General features: G+C 38.5%; 1 protein-coding gene across 6 annotated transcripts in view; it reads right to left on the bottom strand.

The window, feature by feature from the left end:
- Nucleotides 1–6,600: 6,600 nt before the first annotated feature.
- Nucleotides 6,601–19,963, bottom strand: part of LOC133448412 (membrane-associated guanylate kinase, WW and PDZ domain-containing protein 3) — a 187,339-nt gene continuing 173,976 nt past the window's right edge. For 2 of the 6 annotated variants that reach the window (XM_061726911.1, XM_061726913.1), the window contains 4 exons: nt 19,604–19,741; nt 18,711–18,849; nt 12,624–12,713; nt 11,723–11,860 (listed from right to left, as the gene is read on the bottom strand). In XM_061726911.1, the coding sequence (XP_061582895.1) occupies nt 12,664–12,713; nt 18,711–18,849; nt 19,604–19,741 (327 nt within the window). In that variant the 3' untranslated portion in view covers nt 11,723–11,860; nt 12,624–12,663. Of the gene's footprint in view, nt 11,861–12,623; nt 12,714–18,710; nt 18,850–19,603; nt 19,742–19,963 lie in introns of all 6 variants that reach the window. The other 4 variants (XM_061726907.1, XM_061726910.1, XM_061726908.1 and 1 more) reach the window with 3 other exon arrangements.

Here is a 19,963-nt window from a genome sequence, read left to right as displayed (position 1 = left end):
TGTCACAGCAGCTTCACTCCAACCTGCCCACTTCTCATCTGGGTGTTTAAAAACAAACGAGGACGAGGCGAGTGGAGATGAGGCGTGGCGAGTCGACTCGAGTCGCGCTGAGTAGGTACTAGTTTAAAAGCCCCATTAGAGAGGTTTATCTTAATGTGGCGTTCCTTCATCCAATAGCAGGTATTAGCAAGGCAAGCTGTGATCCTCGCCGAGACTGTGGAGTCACCTGCTGAGAATGATACATACAGTTAGGTATCATCAATGTAGCACTTGTAGGAGAAATCATGCAAGTGGAAGACTTGAGTCCAGAGAAGTGTTGTATGTTGAAAACAAAAGAGGTCCCAGCACAAAGCTCTGGAGCTGGTTCATGTCTAACATGTGATGATAGTGTCAGTTTAGAAGGGTTCATATTTTAGTGGGAGGTGAATTGTTGTACTGGGGCATTTCACCAAGTTTCTATAGACTAAGGGGAAGCATTTCTGTTTTGGTAAGTGGTTCTACAAATGGACGAAACAATTCTTGTAGACACAGTGCAACTGTGCATTACGTAAACATATTTATCTTATTTTGAAAGAACAAGTGGAAGCTTCCTTTTAAGATGGTGAAAAGGGGGTAACTTGTAACTAGACGTGTGTGTTTGTGTGTGTTGGCATGTGTGACTGGGGGTGTGGTCAGCAAAGTGACGTTTCAAAGTCAGTACATTCATGACCCAAAGGCCAAAACCTAAGGAAAATGTGTGGCATCTCAATCAGTTATCAAAATAAACACAATGAATACCCTTTTTTTTCCAACACTCTCTTCAGTAACAAGCAGAGAAGGCAGTCCTGTTCTTAACTGACTCAGATGTTTCACAGGGTGGTTTAAACCGCTGCACATAGTGCGTCAGTGTGTGGTCAGGAGTAGTATTTGGCCATGGATACGAATCCCCAGCTTCCCTCAAGATGGGCTGTGTCTTCTTTCCCCTCACAGTCCGTGTCCGGCTTAAATTCCGGGGAATCCACCACTCTTTTTTCATTACACGTCTTCTGACAGAGTCCATGTCCCCCACCCACAGTTGCCGCAGAAACCCAATAACAAAGAGCAGATGAAGCTCAGTTGGCTGTATCTTAACTTTACTTGAATGTATTTTTTCCATGTTTTTTTTTATTTTCCTTTCTGAAGAACTGGAAAACTAGTGAGATGAACAAAAACACACACCAGGATAAGCGATACATTTAGTGAGGCACATTATATGTCTACAAAATAAACGAGGAGGCTTGAAGTCTTACAGGTTTTGGGAGTGGAAAAGAAAACTATTCAAAGTGATGTAAAGCCAATAAAATGGTTGATGTCAGAACTTTGTTATGCAAAGTTTTCTTTAACCTAAAACTGAACTGAAACCGTACACGAGTGCTGGTAGAGCTGGGCCTTTTGCTCTTATCTGTACAAACACCCTGCTCAAGAGAAGGATAAGACACCACCCACCTCAACAGTTAAGAATTTATCTGCTTCTCCTCATGTCTGATAATGAGGAAAATATGTTGCCGAAGCCTTTTATCAGCGGCAAAGTTCACCTGTGTTTCAGACATGCCGACAATGTGTCGAGGAGAAAGGAAGAACTCCTAATAGCATGTTTCTCCGGTCTTTGCCAAGACATGTTGTCTCACACTTGACTGTCTGCATTTGGAGATAGTTCCTCCTTACTGAAATCTGTATTTCAGGAACTATTTGGGGATGAAAAAAAAAGTTCAGGTGATTAATAACAGATCTGCTGCTGCCACACCATCTTTTATTTAGACAGAGAGAGAGAGCGAGCGAGAGCGAGAGCGAGAGTTTGTGTGTGTGTGTGTGTGTGTGTGTGTGTGTGTATGAGAGAGAGAGAGAGAGAGAGAGCATTGACAGACGCTCCTGAAACACAAGTTCACTGAAACTTCACTGAAAGACAGCGACATCTAGCGCCGGAAAAAATGAACTGCTAGAAAAGTAGATCACTACCGTACTAGGAAATACATTATATACATTTTTACATACATATATAAATTATAACTTTATATATGTATACATACATACATGCATACATACATGCATACATACATGCATACATACATGCATACATACATGCATACATGCATACATGCATACATGCATACATGCATACATGCATACATGCATACATGCATACATACATACATACATACATACATACATACATACAATTAGGGTTGCCACCTTTCAGAAATAAAAATAAGGGACAACCCGATTTCAGCAGCCCAGGCGCCAAAAAAGGGACATTCCCAAAACTTCTAAAATACATAAAAATGTATTTATTTTATATGAAAAAACAAAACGCTTTGATTTAAAGTTTAAAGTGCTTACATAGCATTGAACTTGCATGGCTGTACAGACAGCCAACCATACTAGCAACTGAAATAGCCTCCTATGCTGTGTATGTCCACATCAGCCAAGATGTAAAATATAGCCTACAGGTGAAGAATATGGTGTAAAAGTTAGTTTATTTCAATAATTCAACTTAAAAGGTGAAACTAATACATGTATATTACATAGTATCATTACAGGTAAAGCAAGATATGTTAAGCCTTTATTTGTTATATTTTTGATGATTAAATTGTTTATGGATTTCATAATATATTAAAAAAATTTGAGATTTTTTATTTGGGGTTTTCATAAACTGTGAGCCATAATCACCAAAATTATAACAAATAAAGGCTTGAAATATCTCACTTTGCATGTAGTGGGAAATAATATTTGTTTCACCTTAAGTTGAATTTACTACGAATTAAGTTTTGCAAGTTTTTACGACCTTCACCTGTATATTATGACATCAATAAATAAGAGCATAATATGTGTCTGTATTGGTTCAATACGGAACACAACTTTTAATTCCCAATTACAGAACAATTCCGTATTTCAAGGGACGGGTGGGCAAGCCTATATATAATGCATACATGAATACATGAACAAATCATAAAACCTGTATGAAAGGATGTCTTACGAAGAATCTTCAAATTAAACAGGCTTCTATTTAAATACAACAGCAGTTTGAATGAGTGACTAATGATGCGAAACCTTTTGCAGTAAAAGGAATGATTGAACAGTGTTCTTTAATGTCAAAAACAGTCAAACCTTAGTTTATCAATGAAAACTAGTTCTGGTTGGGAATTCCAGTCTAAAAGAAAAAAAATCCACCCGTAGCTGACCGCACTTCTAATTTTGCAAGAATATGAAAAGTTGTTGTTGTTGTTGTTGTTTTTAAAGGCCAGAGTGAAGTTTTAAATTCAGAATTCTTGTACCAGGAACATTTTCAAACACAATGAATTAAAAAAAAAAAAAAGGCTGGAAAAAAAAGTAAATTCATGAGGATAAAGATAAATACTTTTTACTTCTGTTTGATATTACAAAAAAATGTATTTTTTTCATATAAACATGTTAAGTGGAACATGAGACAGAAATAAAACTAAAAGATTTACGTGACTTTTGCGCTGCTCGGACAGTGATCAGTTGTTACACTGCTTTCCCACCACATCAAATTTTGAAAGAACAACCTGGTATAATTCAGTCCTCTCATTGATGTATCATCTCTACCTCCCCAAGGGAACAATAAAGTCAGCTGTTAAAATGTCATCCTCAGCTGGAGCTCGCATGCGGTCAGTTGCAGATTCATGTGGTTGCTCAGGCGTGAAACTCCCACTCTACAAACCAGATCAAAGAACTACAGAAGATCATACAGTCGTTTTTCAAAACCTTCTTTCATTCACAAATTTTTCATCCAGGGCTTGGCCTGGCTACAAACCCCCTTATGCAAATGACTGCATCATTGCCAGACTTGTGCAGACCTTGGTGATGAGCTCTGCATCAGATGTGTTAAAGTGGGGAAACATCTAAAGCATGCAGGTCTGCTGCTGCAGCCCTGCAGGACCAGCATTGCCCAGCCCTGGCCTAATCCCTCTCAGAGAGATTGGCTCTGGAGCCCTGGCTGTGCAAAGAGGCGAGCCCAATTACACTTACTCAGAGGCTTTCAACCTCACGTGGAAGTTCAGGCTCTTTACCCCCCAGAGAAGTGACATTCCACGTCCTGCTCCCAATAGTGCACACCAACCTGTACGGATCAATGTTACTCAGATGGATCGAACCCAACCAGGGCTCATGGGCAGGCCAGCTGACAGTCTTGCCAGGGCCCCGGCAAAATAATCTAAGATGGGCCCCCCTGCGCCCGGATCTCTCCTTCTCCCTCTTCCTCTCCTCTCCTTCCGCTCTTCAGGTTTTTATACAAGCTAATGGACGTTAAAGGAGCTTGAGGCAGGATTGAGGCAGGATTTATGAAAATAATTAGTATACGTTTTAAGTTTTCTAGTAATAATGTCAGATGAAGCGTTCCAAACCAAAAAGAATGAGCCCTCTAGTGCAGGGGTTCTTAACCTTTCTGACCTTGGGGCCCAATTTTTTCAGTACAGAGTGGCCCGGGGCCCGTTAAATATTAACACTGTATAGCAGGGGTATTCAACTTTAAGAGGTCCATTTAGAGAAAATTTACTCAAGCGAATGTCCAGAACATCATAATATATATATACATATATATATATATATATATATATATATATATATATATATATATATATATATATATAGTTGTTGTATGTTGTTGTATGTAGTTGTATCAACATCTGCATCTGACTGTTATATTAAAAAAGTACATATTTAACATGTGTAACTTCAATTACACATATTTTTCCCTTAAAAATAAAATAGATTTTATTTTAATTTTTCAAATGCTATCTTATTTTATTTCTTTACCAGCAGTTTGAATTTCCCCTTTTCTTTGTTAATTGTCTCAACACATTTTTATAATAAATGAATATAAACACATCTTAACAATTGAACAGTTTTGCAGTTTTTCTTTCTTCCCCTTAATCTTATGCCCCCACTTTCTGTCGTTCAGTGAGAGAACTGAGCTCTAACTTCTCCTGCCAGGACTTTAAATCTGGGCTGGATGGTGTCAGGTTCTCATACACATGTGAATGTGCTCATTGGTTTTCCTGGAAAGATATTTAGTTTTAATTATGTTCATTGTGGAGACGTGTCACTTTCCGATGCTTTTGCGAGCCCGAACAACAGTCCAGCCCACACATCTACATCTACAATCCTTCAGCAGTAACGACGGAGCCCGCAAGCCCGAGCGGCACCGACCTCCCCGGCCCGCGGGGACGCATCGGGATAAATGATCACGCCGCGCTCGCTCGCTCTGGGCGCAGACCCAAGTAATCGATCCCTGATCCTGGCGGATCTAAACGTACTCTGTGCAAAATGAAGGATTTTCTCTATAAATACACACCATTTCTCTTACTATTACACGTACAGCTAGCTGAGGGTTTTCTTCTCCTCATTTGGTCGGGAGTTGCTATGCAGTCCCGCGGCCCTCGCAGCCCACACGTACAAAACTGATTTTTTTTTTCGCGGCCCACTAGATGGCGCTCGCGGCCCAAGTGTGGGCCGTGGCCCTATGGTTAAGAATCACTGCTCTAGTGTATCTCTCCTTTGCCTTGAACAGGCTGTGTGCTGCAAAATGTGCTGCAATTCGGACTCCGAATTTCCCGTGCTGGGTGGCGGATGTGACGTCACATGACGCTGCATGCACGTTCTCCCCGTTCTCCCGTGCCGGCTTCGTTGTTGGCTGCAGTACCCCCAACGGCGGTCGTGGCGAAGGGTGGTGCTAGAGAGTCTCATTTCTTAAAAGGAGCCTCAAGCTCCTTTAACATTAGAGCTAGCCAGTTAGGTTAAGTTACAAGGTTGGTAAAAGTTGGCTGCGCTGTTTCTTACCTTGCTTTACCCTGACTTTATTAATTCCAACTTCACCGTCACCACCCTTTTCTAAAATATTTGTGTAGAGAATCTCTGAGGCCTCTATTTTCTCCTTCTCTTTTCTCTTCTTTTCTGAGCAACAGACTTGTGCTGACCGGACATTTTGACCATTCTAATGGTTGAATTAAATGATAACATAAAATTTTGATCAGCAGCCAAACCATTTTTGTGTTGGGGGTTCTTGACCACAAGGACAATTAGGAAGAAAACAAATAACAAGCTTTTATGTAACTCAAATACTACATACTCATTCCACAAATAGGCATATTTTGAAACATTATGAAAAATGATTCCATAATTTAATGAGAATAAAAAAAAAAACTTCTCACAATCTTGTTTAGAGGCCACATTTGTTTGAGATGTTTATAATTCACTATGCAATGCATTAAAGTTTGGGGTATAGTTTACACAAGGATAATGAGATTCATAACATGTTGTTTACTTGTTATTGATTTCAGAGCCCGCAGCTCGTATTTCAAAACATATTTATAACATATACTTGGCATAAAACGCCTCCGAGCTCTTCGAAAGAAAATAAAATGCATATATATATTTTTTTTTTGCTGCCTCAGTTTTCTAACTGTGTTGGCTGCCATGACAACAGGAAAATGGACACCTCTATAGTGGGTTATTTAAAATGAAAACATGTGCAAGAAATGAATCCACACATGAGACCTAAATGATTAGCCTGTCAACACGTTTGGCTGCGTTGGTGGTACACTGATATAAACCGTACTTTAGTCAACAGCTAGTTTTTATATGTACCTTGTCTAATCGCAAGAAATCAGAGAAATGTTTTCAGCAAAACTTTATTTTCAGTGCATGAACAGAATACCATGTCAAGGTTATAGCCTGCCTTTTCCTATCCAGTTTAAATATTTTCTCTCTCTCTCTTTTTTTTTTACATAAAAAAATAATAGAGCGATTTAATAGACCTCTATTTTTTTTCTTCCCCAAAAGAGCACTCAGCAAGTATTTAGAAAGGTGCTGTACAATGTACAAACATTTACATCTACTGTTCCTACAGAATGTAGAAGACACCACGAGGATCGTTTTTCTAATGAAGCAATGCAAGGCCACAGTATGATGCAGAAATGACATACAAAATGGTTCAAATGAAAGCATAAAGGAGTACAACAGTGTTGGGAGGGACCACAAAAAAAGCGTTATCTGATCCAAGACCAGAGGGAACTGCCTGTACCTGACACTCAGGGTTGGATTCACTCATTCATCCCAACCAAACTATTGCACAAAACCTACCAATAACTGGCTCATTGTGTGAACAGATTTGTAAACTAAAAACTCCTTTATACAATCACAGACTTTAACCTCCATGTGGTTAATATTAATAGGAATTTTTCCACACATTTGCTACCATACTGCATTCCCTGAGCTCATCTGACTACGTCTTAGTTTCATCAGCTTATATATATATATATATATTAGTAGAGTATATTTCCTTTTATCTCATTTTACTATTAGATCTTTAGATTTTTCATTTCTACAAGTAACAATTTTAGAACCATTTGTTTTTACAGATATATCTATCCAACTACCCTCTAACATATAATGACTTTTCTAAATACCAGCGTTACATCAGCAGTATGTTAGAGTTTGAACAAAACACCACATCGCTCCGGCCTCTTTGATCCTTCCAGCTACACTGATGTACAATCACGTAGCAGAAGAGTCAGATACATACAAATAAAGTCATACTTTTTGTTTCCTCAATAGACTTGAAAACAACCAGGGACAAGACTTACAATTGAAAAGCATTACATGAATTGCCATTTCGCCCTTAAACAGTGATCCTTTTAGAAAACATGAACTATCTTCGAATAAAGTAACAATAACACCAATGCATTGTAAAAATAATAATGAACTGGCAACAAGTGAACAAACACAAAGCAAATATCGCTCATTCTGTTTTGCTACAGGGGTAGATGCAGTGCAATTGAATTCAATAAATAGTCTGCAAAAAAAAAAAAACATAGCATACATACGTATATAGACAACCCCAATTTCAAGGAAAATGGAAAGCTGTGTAAAATGTAGATACAAATGGAGTGGAATGCTTTGCAAATTTCATTGACCCAAATTTTAATTCACAGTAGCAAAAGGAAATCATAACAAATGTTGAAAGTGAGATATTTCATGAAAGATATTTGACAATTTTTGAATTTGACAGCAGCAGCAGCACGTCTATAAGAAATAGTGCATGGGCAATAAACGGCTGGGAGAGTTTAGAGGGATTAAACGGAGACATCTGGAGCAATATCTTAAAATTAATTTGCTTAATTGGTAACGGGTCAGTGACCTAACTGGGCATATACCAAAAAAAGGGCATCTCTGAGGTAAAGATGAGCAGAGGAATACCAATCTCTAAAAAACTGCGGGTATATTTTGTCATCTTCAGTACATCAAAGGATTCCGAGACTGTAGAGACATTTCTGTACATGCCAGACAAGGCTGTAAATCAGTATTGGATGTCTGTAATTATAAGGCTCTTGGAGGAACTGCATTAAACAGGCATCAGTCTGAAACAGATATCACTGAAGGACCTCAGGAGCTCTTCTGAAAATCAACATCTAAGAACTCAGTTGGCCATGCTGTTCACAAACACAGTTTATAGATCCAACATGCAAATAAGTAGGCATTTGTGAACATGACCTAGAGATGGCACCGTTTCCCTCAGGCTAAAACTAATTTAAAATGGACTGAAGCAAGGTCGAAAACTGTCCTGTTGTAAATTGAATCCAGATGTGAAACTTTTATAGGAAACCCTGAATGGTTTTGGCTCCAGGCTAAAGAGGAAAGCTTGTTATCAGTGCTTTGTTCAAAAGCCTGCATTTCTGATGATTTTAGGGAGTGTCAGTACATCTGAAAAGGAAATATCAATGTTGAAATGTATTTATATAGGACCATAGTCCTGCAGGTAAAGTAAACAAAGGGCCACATATCATATAATTCAATAAAAAAAATTGAGCTCAGTTAATTAAAATGGTCAATTTCACAAACTCGTATGATAGCTTTGAGTTTACTCCTCTATGTCTTACTAATATTAATCTGGAAAACCTTTTCCACAGGTTTGTGCTGTATCAGTATGCTTGCATGAAAAATATCTTGGTGTTTTCTTTGAACACAGTTTACCCGACTTAAATTTGTTTCAGTGAACTGATACTTGTGAAAAATGTATTTTTTATTTTTTGAGACATTCATTTCCAGTAGGGTTCTTACATCAAAACTGCTGCATTAGTTAAAGTTATTAGGCTGCTATGAATTGAAAATATAGAATTGACTCTTTTTTCAATAACCTGACGATTTTCTTTTTTTACCATAGTGCATTTTCCCTTTTCTGTATATAAAAGCTAGAGTATTTTTTTTACAGTAATTAAAATGGTTCAGGTGTTGTACTTTGCCAATGTGTGTTCCAAATCAACATTTGCTCCCATGAAATCTTTTTCAGAGAAGTTATTACATCTTTCAGACGATACTAAGCATCATACTGTATCCGTTACAAAAGCATGGCTTCACAGTAGAAGAGTCTGGGGGTTGAGATGAGCTGTCTGGGGTCCAGACCTTTCAGCAAATGAAACTTGGTGCATTGTGAAACAAAAAGCAAAGACAAAGACCCACGGATGTTGAGAGGCTCGAATCCTACGTCAGAACAAATGGGACAGCATTCCTGTCCTTAAACTCCAGCAACTGTGCTCCTTGGTATGCACGTGTGCATCAACTGTTGGTAAATGGAGATGGGGTGCTACACAGTGGACATTTGCTTGTCCCAACTTTTCTGAGATGTATTTTTGCCATCAAATTAATTAGAAGTTATTACTTTTCCTCACTTTCAGCATTTGATATGCTGTGTGTGCCCTTTTGTGAACGAAATATGGGTTCCTGAGATTTGCAAATATTGCATTCTGTTCTTATTTACATTTTAAACAGTGTCCCAAATTATATATATATATATATATATATATATATATATATATATATATATATATATATAAATTATATATATATAGTCTGCATGTCTGAATGTCACATCTATACATTTCATGAACTACAAAGACCCATGTTTATTTCTATCACTGAAGAGCATTGGAAATAAGGTGAAAGCTCAAATAAGTTTTGGAAGTCTATCAAAATGTAGAATGGTTTGGTACAGCTACATATACATACAGTATTTTCATCTATAACTTCAAGAAATTACACACAGTTTGTTATTATACACATGGTAAACAAGATCTCAAACCACAAGTTTCTGGTCTTTAATGGTAATATTTGTATGAAGGAGTGTTTCATATGATGCCCACAGAACAGTCTAAAGTAACTTGTAAGTGCTTGCTCAGTTGGATTTTGAAATCTGCCTGGTGTTAAGACTGAGAAATACAAAGAAGAACAAAGGTTCATTCTCAGTGATGTGTAGAACACGTGCAGTAAAACAAACAGAAGGACCGACTGCATGCAGTTGAGTAAAAATTGAAGAAAAAATAGTCCAAATACTCCACAATGGGGCTGAGAGCAAAATTAAACCCAGTGAGAGTCACGCTAGGCGTGTACTACAGACCAGAGGCGGGGCCCTTCTCTTTTCTTTGCATATGGGTTGTTGCATTGTCGTGGGTGAAGCGCTGTTGCTCTAGAGGAGACTCCAAAGATTGGCACATTTTCACATTTCAAAATCTGTTGTCTGACAAGGCCCCAAGCGTGCCGCGTGTGCTCGAGTCCCACATCAAAGATGCTGAAGCAGCAGACAAGGCAGACGGGAGTGCTACATGCCAAATGATATCACAGGACTCCCAAAATACAAATCTGGATGTGGTCCAAAGATAATGAAACTGACAAAATGCTGCACGTCTTTGTGTTGTGGAAGAGCTCTGACAAACAATCCACTGAGGATACTATTAGACGTTACATGGCACAGTTCTTCTCCTAGCGGTCAGATGTTTTTATCACGAAGGGTCACTGAGGACTTCTGCTTCAGAGAGGATTTTGGCAAAGTTTGGTACTTTCCAAGGGCCAGGGATAATAGATCCCTTTGGGTTTTGGGGCCCCACTGGCAAACGATTCGCAGAGGCCACAAAGTCTTTTGATTTACTATCTTTGGAGTTTGATGATTTGCCTTCTTTTGTCTCCGTCGGTGAAACCAGGGAATCACTTCTACCCCAAAAATCTCTAAAAAACGACGGTTTGTTACTAATGCTTTTACTTCTGCTCCTGGTTTTTGTAGACTGGCCCTTGTCATCAACATCTCCATGCCCTGAGTCTTTACCTGTACTTTTCCCGCTCTCTTTTACTGCATTAGACATAGTTCTGCGGCGGGGGGGTCCTGCCATCACCCTCCTTTTAAAAGTTTTTTCATATCCTGGCTCAGTCCCTCCCCCTTTTTCTTGTGTTAACGTTCTGATCTCAGGATTCCCCCCTTTGCCATTTTTCTTCTCACTGCAGGAAGAATCCTTTAACCTCCCCTGAAGGTCTTGATGATGCTTCGTGTGCTGCAGGGTTGAAACCACTGGCTGTCGGACTTGCGTCCTCTGCGGGTTTGGAGTTTGCATTTTTGTCTGAGTGTGAGGTGCGCCGCTTCTGCTCAGCGCCGCTTCCTGCGGCCGACTTGGAGTCTTTTTGGGACTGTGATGTTGCTCTTTGGCATTGGGAAATGTCTCCCCTGTTTTCTTTGGGCTGCTTAGTTCTCTCGAGTCTTTTATGGGCCTGGTCCTCCTGTAAAACTTCCCATGGTCATAAGAGACGGGAGAAAGCTGGTCTGCCCCATTGTCTGCCCACTCAGTACCCTCCTCCACCGAGGTCAAGCCCCTGCTCCGGCGGGGCTTGCGGCCTTGTGCGGATCTGGGGCTCCAGCTTTGAGAATGTTTCAGCTTGCTGAAGGGGGGTGAGGGAAAAAAAACGGAAGCCCCGGTGAGATATGGAGAGGACTGGGTGGATGAGTCAGAGGAAAACACCTCCCCGGAACAGTTTGTGGGTGAAATTATTTTTTGATCATGCTGATCTGTAAGAGAAGCACATGGATTTACTTGGGGACACCATATTTACACAACAATATCATATGTACTAGGGCTGGGCGATATATCGAGATTTTAATATATATCGATATATTTTCAAACACGCTATGGTACGAGACAATATCGTTTATATCGATTTAAAAAAAAAAAAAAAAAAATGTTTTAATGATTTTGATATAGCTTATTTTGTGACAAATTGACTTGAATGTTTTATTTGAGATTTGCACAAATGTTTTGTTATTTGCACAACTGTCAACCTCAGTGGAAAAGTCTGCCTGTTACTGTCTACATTGTATTAATTGCACAGTGTATTTTAATTTAATTTAAAGGAAAGGGATATTTGTTTTATTTTATTCAAGAAGCATTTTTATTCTATATATGCAGGCAGTTTATTTTTATTTCATTTGTTTTATACATTTTGATATTGTGCAGACCTCTGTTAACAAAAGGTACCTGTGTGACATTTGGCACAAGGCTTTGTATTAAAACTGACTGTTTTTTTAAGGATTTGCCTCAGAAAAAAATGAAGCTAACAGAGATGCTATGCTATAATGCTTTGGGGGAAACCCCAATTAAGGCACAGAAAAAATATCGAGATATATATCGAGTATCGCCATTTAGCTAGAAAATATCGAGATATGACTTTTGGTCCATATCGCCCAGCCCTAATATGTACCACAAAAAAATATATAGATCATATCATAATAGGGGTTAATAAAATTGGGAAAATGTGATAAAGAAAAGAATTACCAAGGTTAAAGAGAAAAGATCGGCAAAAGCAGTGAAGATGTTAGTGTTGGTGCTCAGTGTAGTAGCACACAGAAGAGGAAGCTGTATTACCTGAATCAGAGGCAAGAAAGAGCCAGAGGAAGCAAATGGTTAATGAATTAATGAACAAATCAAAACAGAGAAGAAAAAGTACGCTGAAATCAATGAGGGCAGCGCCATAAAACATTCTATCAGTTAATAAATGGAGGCAGTCATTAACATTGGGTTTATGATTACAGCATGAATTAAAGTGATTTCAGTGTAAACTAGTAAAGCTTTTTCGCACGGATTTTGAGCAAGTCAGTTGTATTGACAAAACCGGTGTCAACAACTTCAGTTAGCACACACACAGAATAAGAGTCCCTTTGCACAGAACAACTGTTGTGGAAAAGAGTATCTAATACCTCTGTATAAACACAGTGTAACCACTAGATGACTGCAACACCTGCAATAGACTGAGATAATATAATAGTGCTTTAAAATAAAGGTCAAATTAGTTTCGTTCGTTTCGTTTCGTTTAATTATTTATTCAAACAGGTTAAAACAAAAACAAAAAATAATCAGAATACATAAAATGTATATACCGAAAAAAAAAAAAAACATAAGCAAAACAAAGCAAATTAAAGAGACAAATCTATATGTAGATAAATATTTCCTGTTTGAAAGGGTGTAGGATGAAGTTTCAAAAAACTTTTCTAGTCCTACCCCTTCTAATGTTCTGTTTTTACCATTTCTTCATTTCACACAACTTCTGAAAGAAAAGCATAAAAGAAAAGAAAAAGTGGTTCAGCTGAGCAAGGCACTTTGGTCATTGGCTGTCAGTTCATGTGTCCATTTCCGTTTTGTATCCATAAAGAGTATTGATTTTAAAGATTTGTTTAAACTTACTTAGTGAATTGCATGGTTTCATTTCATCTTTACAGTTGTTCCACAAATTGACTCCCTTCACTGATAAACAATGGGTTTGATGTTTGTTCGTATGCTGTTTTTTAAAATTGCATATTCCCCTGAGATTGTGTTTATTTTCTTTTATTTGAAACAACTTCTGGATGTCAACTGATGATGATTTGCTTTGTGCATGATTTGTAAAGTTTTGAAGTCGACCAGATCCTTGAATTTGAGTGTTCTCAGTTTGATGAAGAGTGGGTTTGTTGATTCTCTAAAGGCCGCTTTATTTACAATTCTTATTGCTCTTTTTTGAAGTTTGAATATTGAAGTAGAATAGTAAATTATATGATTATCTTTGCATGCAAAAAGGGTCAAAATGTGCATCTCAAGTATCACGGCAGGAGTGACAGAGTCGTTAGAGCAACAGTTCTACAGAACAGAGCTTGGGGCTCTTTTGACAGAATAACACGCAGCTCTCAAAACAACATCTTTACAGCTGTGTATGACAGCTAAGCCCAAACTGCAGAGACACAACCCTGCTCTGACCTGAGTGGACTCAAAATGACCTCACAGAGTGACTGAACATTTCCAACATGATTCCCCACTTTTTGTTTCTGTAAGAACCCTCCAAAAATTCTGCGTGTAACATCAAATGACAGATGTCATAATGAGTAATGAACAAACGATGAGTAATGTCAATAATGAATGGAATAATAAAACAGTTTGGAAACGGATGATAACTTGGTAAACCAGAGTATGCTGGTATGTGTAGTGCTCACGAAATGCCCAAAAGATGGGAGTCAAGGAGGGAACCAAAGACAGAACCACAAAACCAAGAAAGCATAGTTCTGTTTTCGTTTCAGAACCAGAGTCAGATGATTGGTCGACATCAGGGCTGAAGGTTATGAGAAGGTTATGAGAATGCTCAATTAAAACATCCGCAGCTCACACAAAAAAATAGAACCTTACACAAAATAATCAGAACTCCCTCCGTAACACCTTAATACCCTTAAGTAATACTCTCTCAAGGACACAGGATTCTAGGGGCCGGAGTCAACATAAGTACAGTATGTATCTCTGATTACTTGACAACAAATGCCACCTCCAGTTGTCAGAATGTGGTTTTATAGGAATGCATTGTACTTCCAGTTCCAGTTGAATGGAAAAACCTTCCAGGGGGGGAGAACTCTGAGACACGAGCGTGATCAGAGGTCTGACAACTTGATTTTCTTTCCTTCTTGCTCTGATGTCAAAACGGACAAATAATCAATGCTACGATCCGAACGGACGGCGCGTGACGCCACAGGCAGCAGTCCTGGTGAGGCCACAGATGCCACACTGCCGCGGAAAAGAAACAAAAAATAAACTTCATAAACAGTACGAGTAACTGTGACAATGTCGAGTAAACATTTGAGTTCCTAATTTGAGGGGCAACATTTGAAATCAAATCACAACCAAATACTGAGTAATGCCACACTCAGACCTCGAGATCAATGTGCAACCCGTAAATGACCTTTTCATGCAGACAGGCGTTCTGAAACACCACCAACACTCCCAGAATCTCGGGTCCCCTAAGGGGGAGAGGACTGAGTGGAGTGGATACAAAACATTAATAGATTCCGGTACCAGCTGTTTTCCATTGAAATTCTGTGTGATTGAACAAATTATCCGGATCTCTAGCAGACCTGAACAAAATAAAATAACCAGCAACATCAGCCTCTCTGCAGAAAATACTCCAAAACCCGAAACTCCAAAACCCTACCATAAACACAAAAAAGACTGGCATGAAACTTAATACATGAACTGTTTCCTTTAACCATTTAGTCTGAAAGTCCCTCAACAATTCAACTACAGAAGGTTGAAATTTCTTATGATTTAAAACCTAATTTTGTAAATTGATAATTTTTCAATCTTGTGTTGTTGGCTGGGAGGCTAATAACACTAAAATATTTGATTATTCCAGAGAAAAAAGAATGAGGTTTTTAAAGACTGCAGATATTTTCTCGTAATATGACATTTTAAATGGTAATTTTTCCAATGGATTTGGTTTTTTCAAAACGCTCATAAATTATCTTAAAAAGTGATATTTCTGACATCTTCAAACACTTTTAGAGAAATGAACGGTAAGATGCAACTTGTTCATTGATAGTACAATCTACTATATAAAATTGGTACTTAAAAAACTCAGTTTGGAGCCTTCCTGATTTTGGAAAAAGTTGCATATGTGCAACTTTCTTCTCATCAGCAGCAGCACAGCATTTCTCCAAAATGAAATTCAGCATAGAGAAGAGGAACCTCAGACTTTTTACTGATATTCTGAGGATGGTGTATTCACCAAATTCTATAGAGCATCTTGTTAAATAGGCTCCATGATTTGCTGGGAACTTTAGGAACTGTTTTAGCATGGCTTCATCTCATCTCTCTGACAGGAGTTTTAGAGTTTATATAAATCAGTTCATGTCAGAGGCTACTGGTCTGGCATGGTGGGTCTCTCCAGGGTTCTTTCTTAGGCCCTATTCTATTTTTCATACTCCCACGAAGATGGTTTGTTAGTCGCTTCAGCAAATGTCACCTATATGCAAATGGAATTCAGCTGTACAGTTTCTTTGAGGATCCTGAAATCCAGAAATTCAGAAACTGTCAGATTTAGTGAACATTAAAAAAATGAGTGACAAAAAACTATCTTCAACAAACTCTAATAAGACAGAGTCAGTGTATTTCCATAACTCAAGCAGCAAATTGGATTATTAGGTCCAGCCTTAAAAATGTAGGAGTTGTTGTATTTATTGTTGTATTGTATTGTTGTATTTAAAAAGTAGCTGAAAAACTTAGAAAGATTAATTGAGACAAGCTTTCAGTTAATCATAAAAATTACTTGCTACTTTGTATATTTTATACAGTTCTTTGTTTCTTATATGTTCCATTTTATTCTATATGACTTTAATGGAGAAACCATATTTTATTGCCGCAGTATGTTTTGAATTCCATGTGTGGAGCTGTATTTTATTGTGAAACCTTTTGTGATTTGTATCTGTGAAATGTATTACCTAAAGAAACTTTACTAATAGTTCAGCTGGAAACCAATGTAAAATCTTTCAAATAAATAACACCTCTGGCAAGAAAAATGTGAAAAAACATGACAAACCCAGAATGCATAGTTGTTCTGAAAAAAATCATTTTTAAGTAATGGTTCAAGAAGATTAGACTATTTTACACTATTTTCCTAGTTTTAAGAATTCTGCTCAAAACATTTTTCTTACCCCACAGACAAAGACATTTCTGCTTAAAATAAGACGATTTTGACTAGATTTATGGAATATTATTTCTAAAGGGGCTGTTTTGCAGTGTGTTTCTATTGTATTTGGACCTTGAAGATAGTTACACATTTTGAATGAATCCATGAATTATTTCTTTTTTAACTCAGAAACTTTCAAACTTTTAACTTTCAAAACACACAGGGTCAGCTTTACTCCCAAGTTCTCGAGTAATTTCAAGTTCTTGTTCATGCAAACTGAGAAGAAGAGCCTGAAGCGGACCAAGGACCATCGATACTGGACTGAGAATGACTTGAAGATCGTTGGTTTAAACCAGAGGTTTTCAACTGGTTTTGTCCCAGGGACCACCATTATAACCAAGAAGCAACTTGGGGACCACTGCTTTTGGGGATGTTTGTTTTATTTTGCACCTTGATTTTAAATAAAAGTATGGGCCTATATAGGCTATTTATTAGCATCAGTGTATATTTTTATTTGCACGTTTTGCTATAAAAAAAAACAAAAAACAGTCAATGAAAAATGAATAGGAAGCCAAGAGGGCTTATAATATTACAAAGTTCACTCTCACTCATTTGACATCATTTGGATGGGTAAATTATTCACAAAAATGAATAGTAAATGGAAAATAAATTGAGTCTAAATAAATATATATTTTTTAAATTTTTGTTTTCCATTTACAATTTCACGGACCACCTGCAATACCGCCACGGACCACCAGAGGGCCGCGGACCACCGGTTGACAATCCCTGGTTTAAACCATAGTGTTTCGGTTGGTTATCAGAGAGATGATTCCCTCACATTGCTGCGTAATCCTCCGTCTGGAGCGCAGGTGATGATTAGTGATAGTTTTGTTTTGTTTTGCTGCAGGCAACGTTGAAGCACTTGAACAATAAAGTCACAGTGTTGCGTTTCATCTCAGAACCTCAACTGACATGCCCCATTTTTATCATCGTTGTTTAACTTGTCTGTTCAAACAGTACTGTAGGAGCCATATATTGATATTTCATTTGTTTGATCTGGTTGCCACGGTGATGAAGGAAGTTTGGGTCACGTGGGTCGTCACCGTAGTTTATGTAAGGAATCAAATCACCTGCACTGAGGTGGAGAGAGGAGCGTTGGGTAGCCGTAATTTTTGTTGACCGCATTTTACTGATCTCCCCGATTACACGTTTGTAGTGTTCAAAATCCAATTAAGCATGTAATCGGAAGGCCGTTGTGGCTGAAGTTGTCATTAAACGTATAAAACTTATCTCGGACTCAGCGTGCTTCCCTGTCAGCAGCAGCGCGTCATACAAACATACAGGACCTAACAAAACTCTCAAGCGGCTCTTAAAAGTCAAGGAAAGCCGCAATAAGTACTCTCTCACTGCTTTTGCTTATTTTTCAAAACTTATCCAATGCCAAACTACCCTGGGATTATGAGAACTTGAACAGAAAGGTGGGTTTAAAACAAAAGTGGTGTATGTATCTGCAACCTCATTGATGCTGATTATTCATTATTCAGTCACTCATATTGTTCCTGAATGATAAAAAATACATTTTTGCATCCAGGCTTGATCCCCCTCCATAGAAGTCTGGAGGTGGAAGATGGGAGAGGAGGTGGGATTTTAAGAGAGGCAGCAATCTTGGAGAGTGCCTGGGCTACACATTGCAGTGCCTGTGAGAGACAATTACCTCTTGCTTCCTAAATAGCTCTATGAAAGCCATGCCGAGGGGTGAGAGCGAGCATAAAACACAGCGCAAGACATCTGCCTGAACCATCTCCAAAAGGTCAACCAAACTCACCAAATCCATGTTTGTGCAGCAAAAGGTCAAAATTGCACAAGAGTACTTAAATAATAATAAAAAAAAGCGCTGCTAATTTACATCAAATGGCACACATAAAATATCTGAATAAAGTACTCACTGCCATCTTGAGCCAGACCTGCTCCAGGTCTCAGAAGCAGAACCACTTTGTTTCCTCCAGCTTGGATTAGTTCAATCGCCCGTGTATGGGAGATGCCGCGAGCCGGCTCCCCGTTAATCTCCACTATCTCATCTCCAACCTGTCAGCATCGCGGAGAAGCACAGACACACAGCAATGAACGACGACCGTCCTCCAATCTACATATATGCACTCTCAGACATACAGAGGCTCATCTCCAAATAATTTACATTTTATAACACACACACACACACACAAACACACATGTATATATAGTTTTGCAGTCCCCTCCAGGCAGCCTGTGTTATCTGGGATGTCAAAATAACTCAGGATAAAGCATGTAAACATGTCAGCCTTTTAGGTCCTAATCAGTTTTGACATCCCTCACCACCCTTGTATGGACAAATTCATGACTGGAGACCACAGTCTGGCAGGCCATAAGGCTGATTCCCATAAGCAGTTTCTATTCTGTGTCCTCTCTGCAGAGTCTCCGATCCCAGCCTGAAAATGATAATATGATAATCTCATCCCCGTGAGGAAATTCAAAGTTTATTGAACCATCAGGAGAAAAGGCAGAGCCTGTTACAGATTCATCTACCTGAAACTGATTTTACTACTAAAGAAAGATGGGCAAAATAATGTTTTCAGACACCATCATCTTTCCCTATTACTCGTGTACTCAACTGCTATAATTCTCAATTAGGCCAAGATCTGCCATAAGTATTCATCTTCGCTCAAGTGAGTGGGTGAGACCAACTGGACATAATCATTTCATGCAGACAAATGTGTGAGTAATATTTAAAAACTCTGAAGTACAACCTGCAGGAAAAAAGGAAAATACTTGAAAATAAATGCTATAATAAAGGAAGACTCACATGGATTCTTCCGTCCAGCTGAGCAGGTCCATCTTCAGCCAGTCTGAGGATGTACAGACCCATGTTGTACTCTGTGCCTCCTCGCAAACTAAAACCAAACCCCCTGGGACTTCTCTCCAACTCCACTGTCAGACAGCCCTGCACATAGAGGAACATGCTCAGGATGTTTCCCCCCCGAGGATGCAGTACAACGTTTATGAAGCCGACACTCATCTTCCACATCTGATTCAACTCTCAATCATCTTTTTGAGCTTTATGACAAAACACACAGTACAAATGAAGGGCACACACACTTGTTTTTAATATATTTAAAATATTGACTAGGCTACAAAAGCGTATACCGCATTTTCTGGACTATAA

This window comes from Cololabis saira, chromosome 8 (assembly GCF_033807715.1).
Source record: "Cololabis saira isolate AMF1-May2022 chromosome 8, fColSai1.1, whole genome shotgun sequence".
In the NCBI taxonomy this organism is placed as follows: Eukaryota; Metazoa; Chordata; class Actinopteri; order Beloniformes; family Belonidae; genus Cololabis; species Cololabis saira.
The sequence above is the reverse complement of the archived record's forward strand: the minus strand, read 5'-3'. Positions and strand labels throughout refer to the sequence as shown.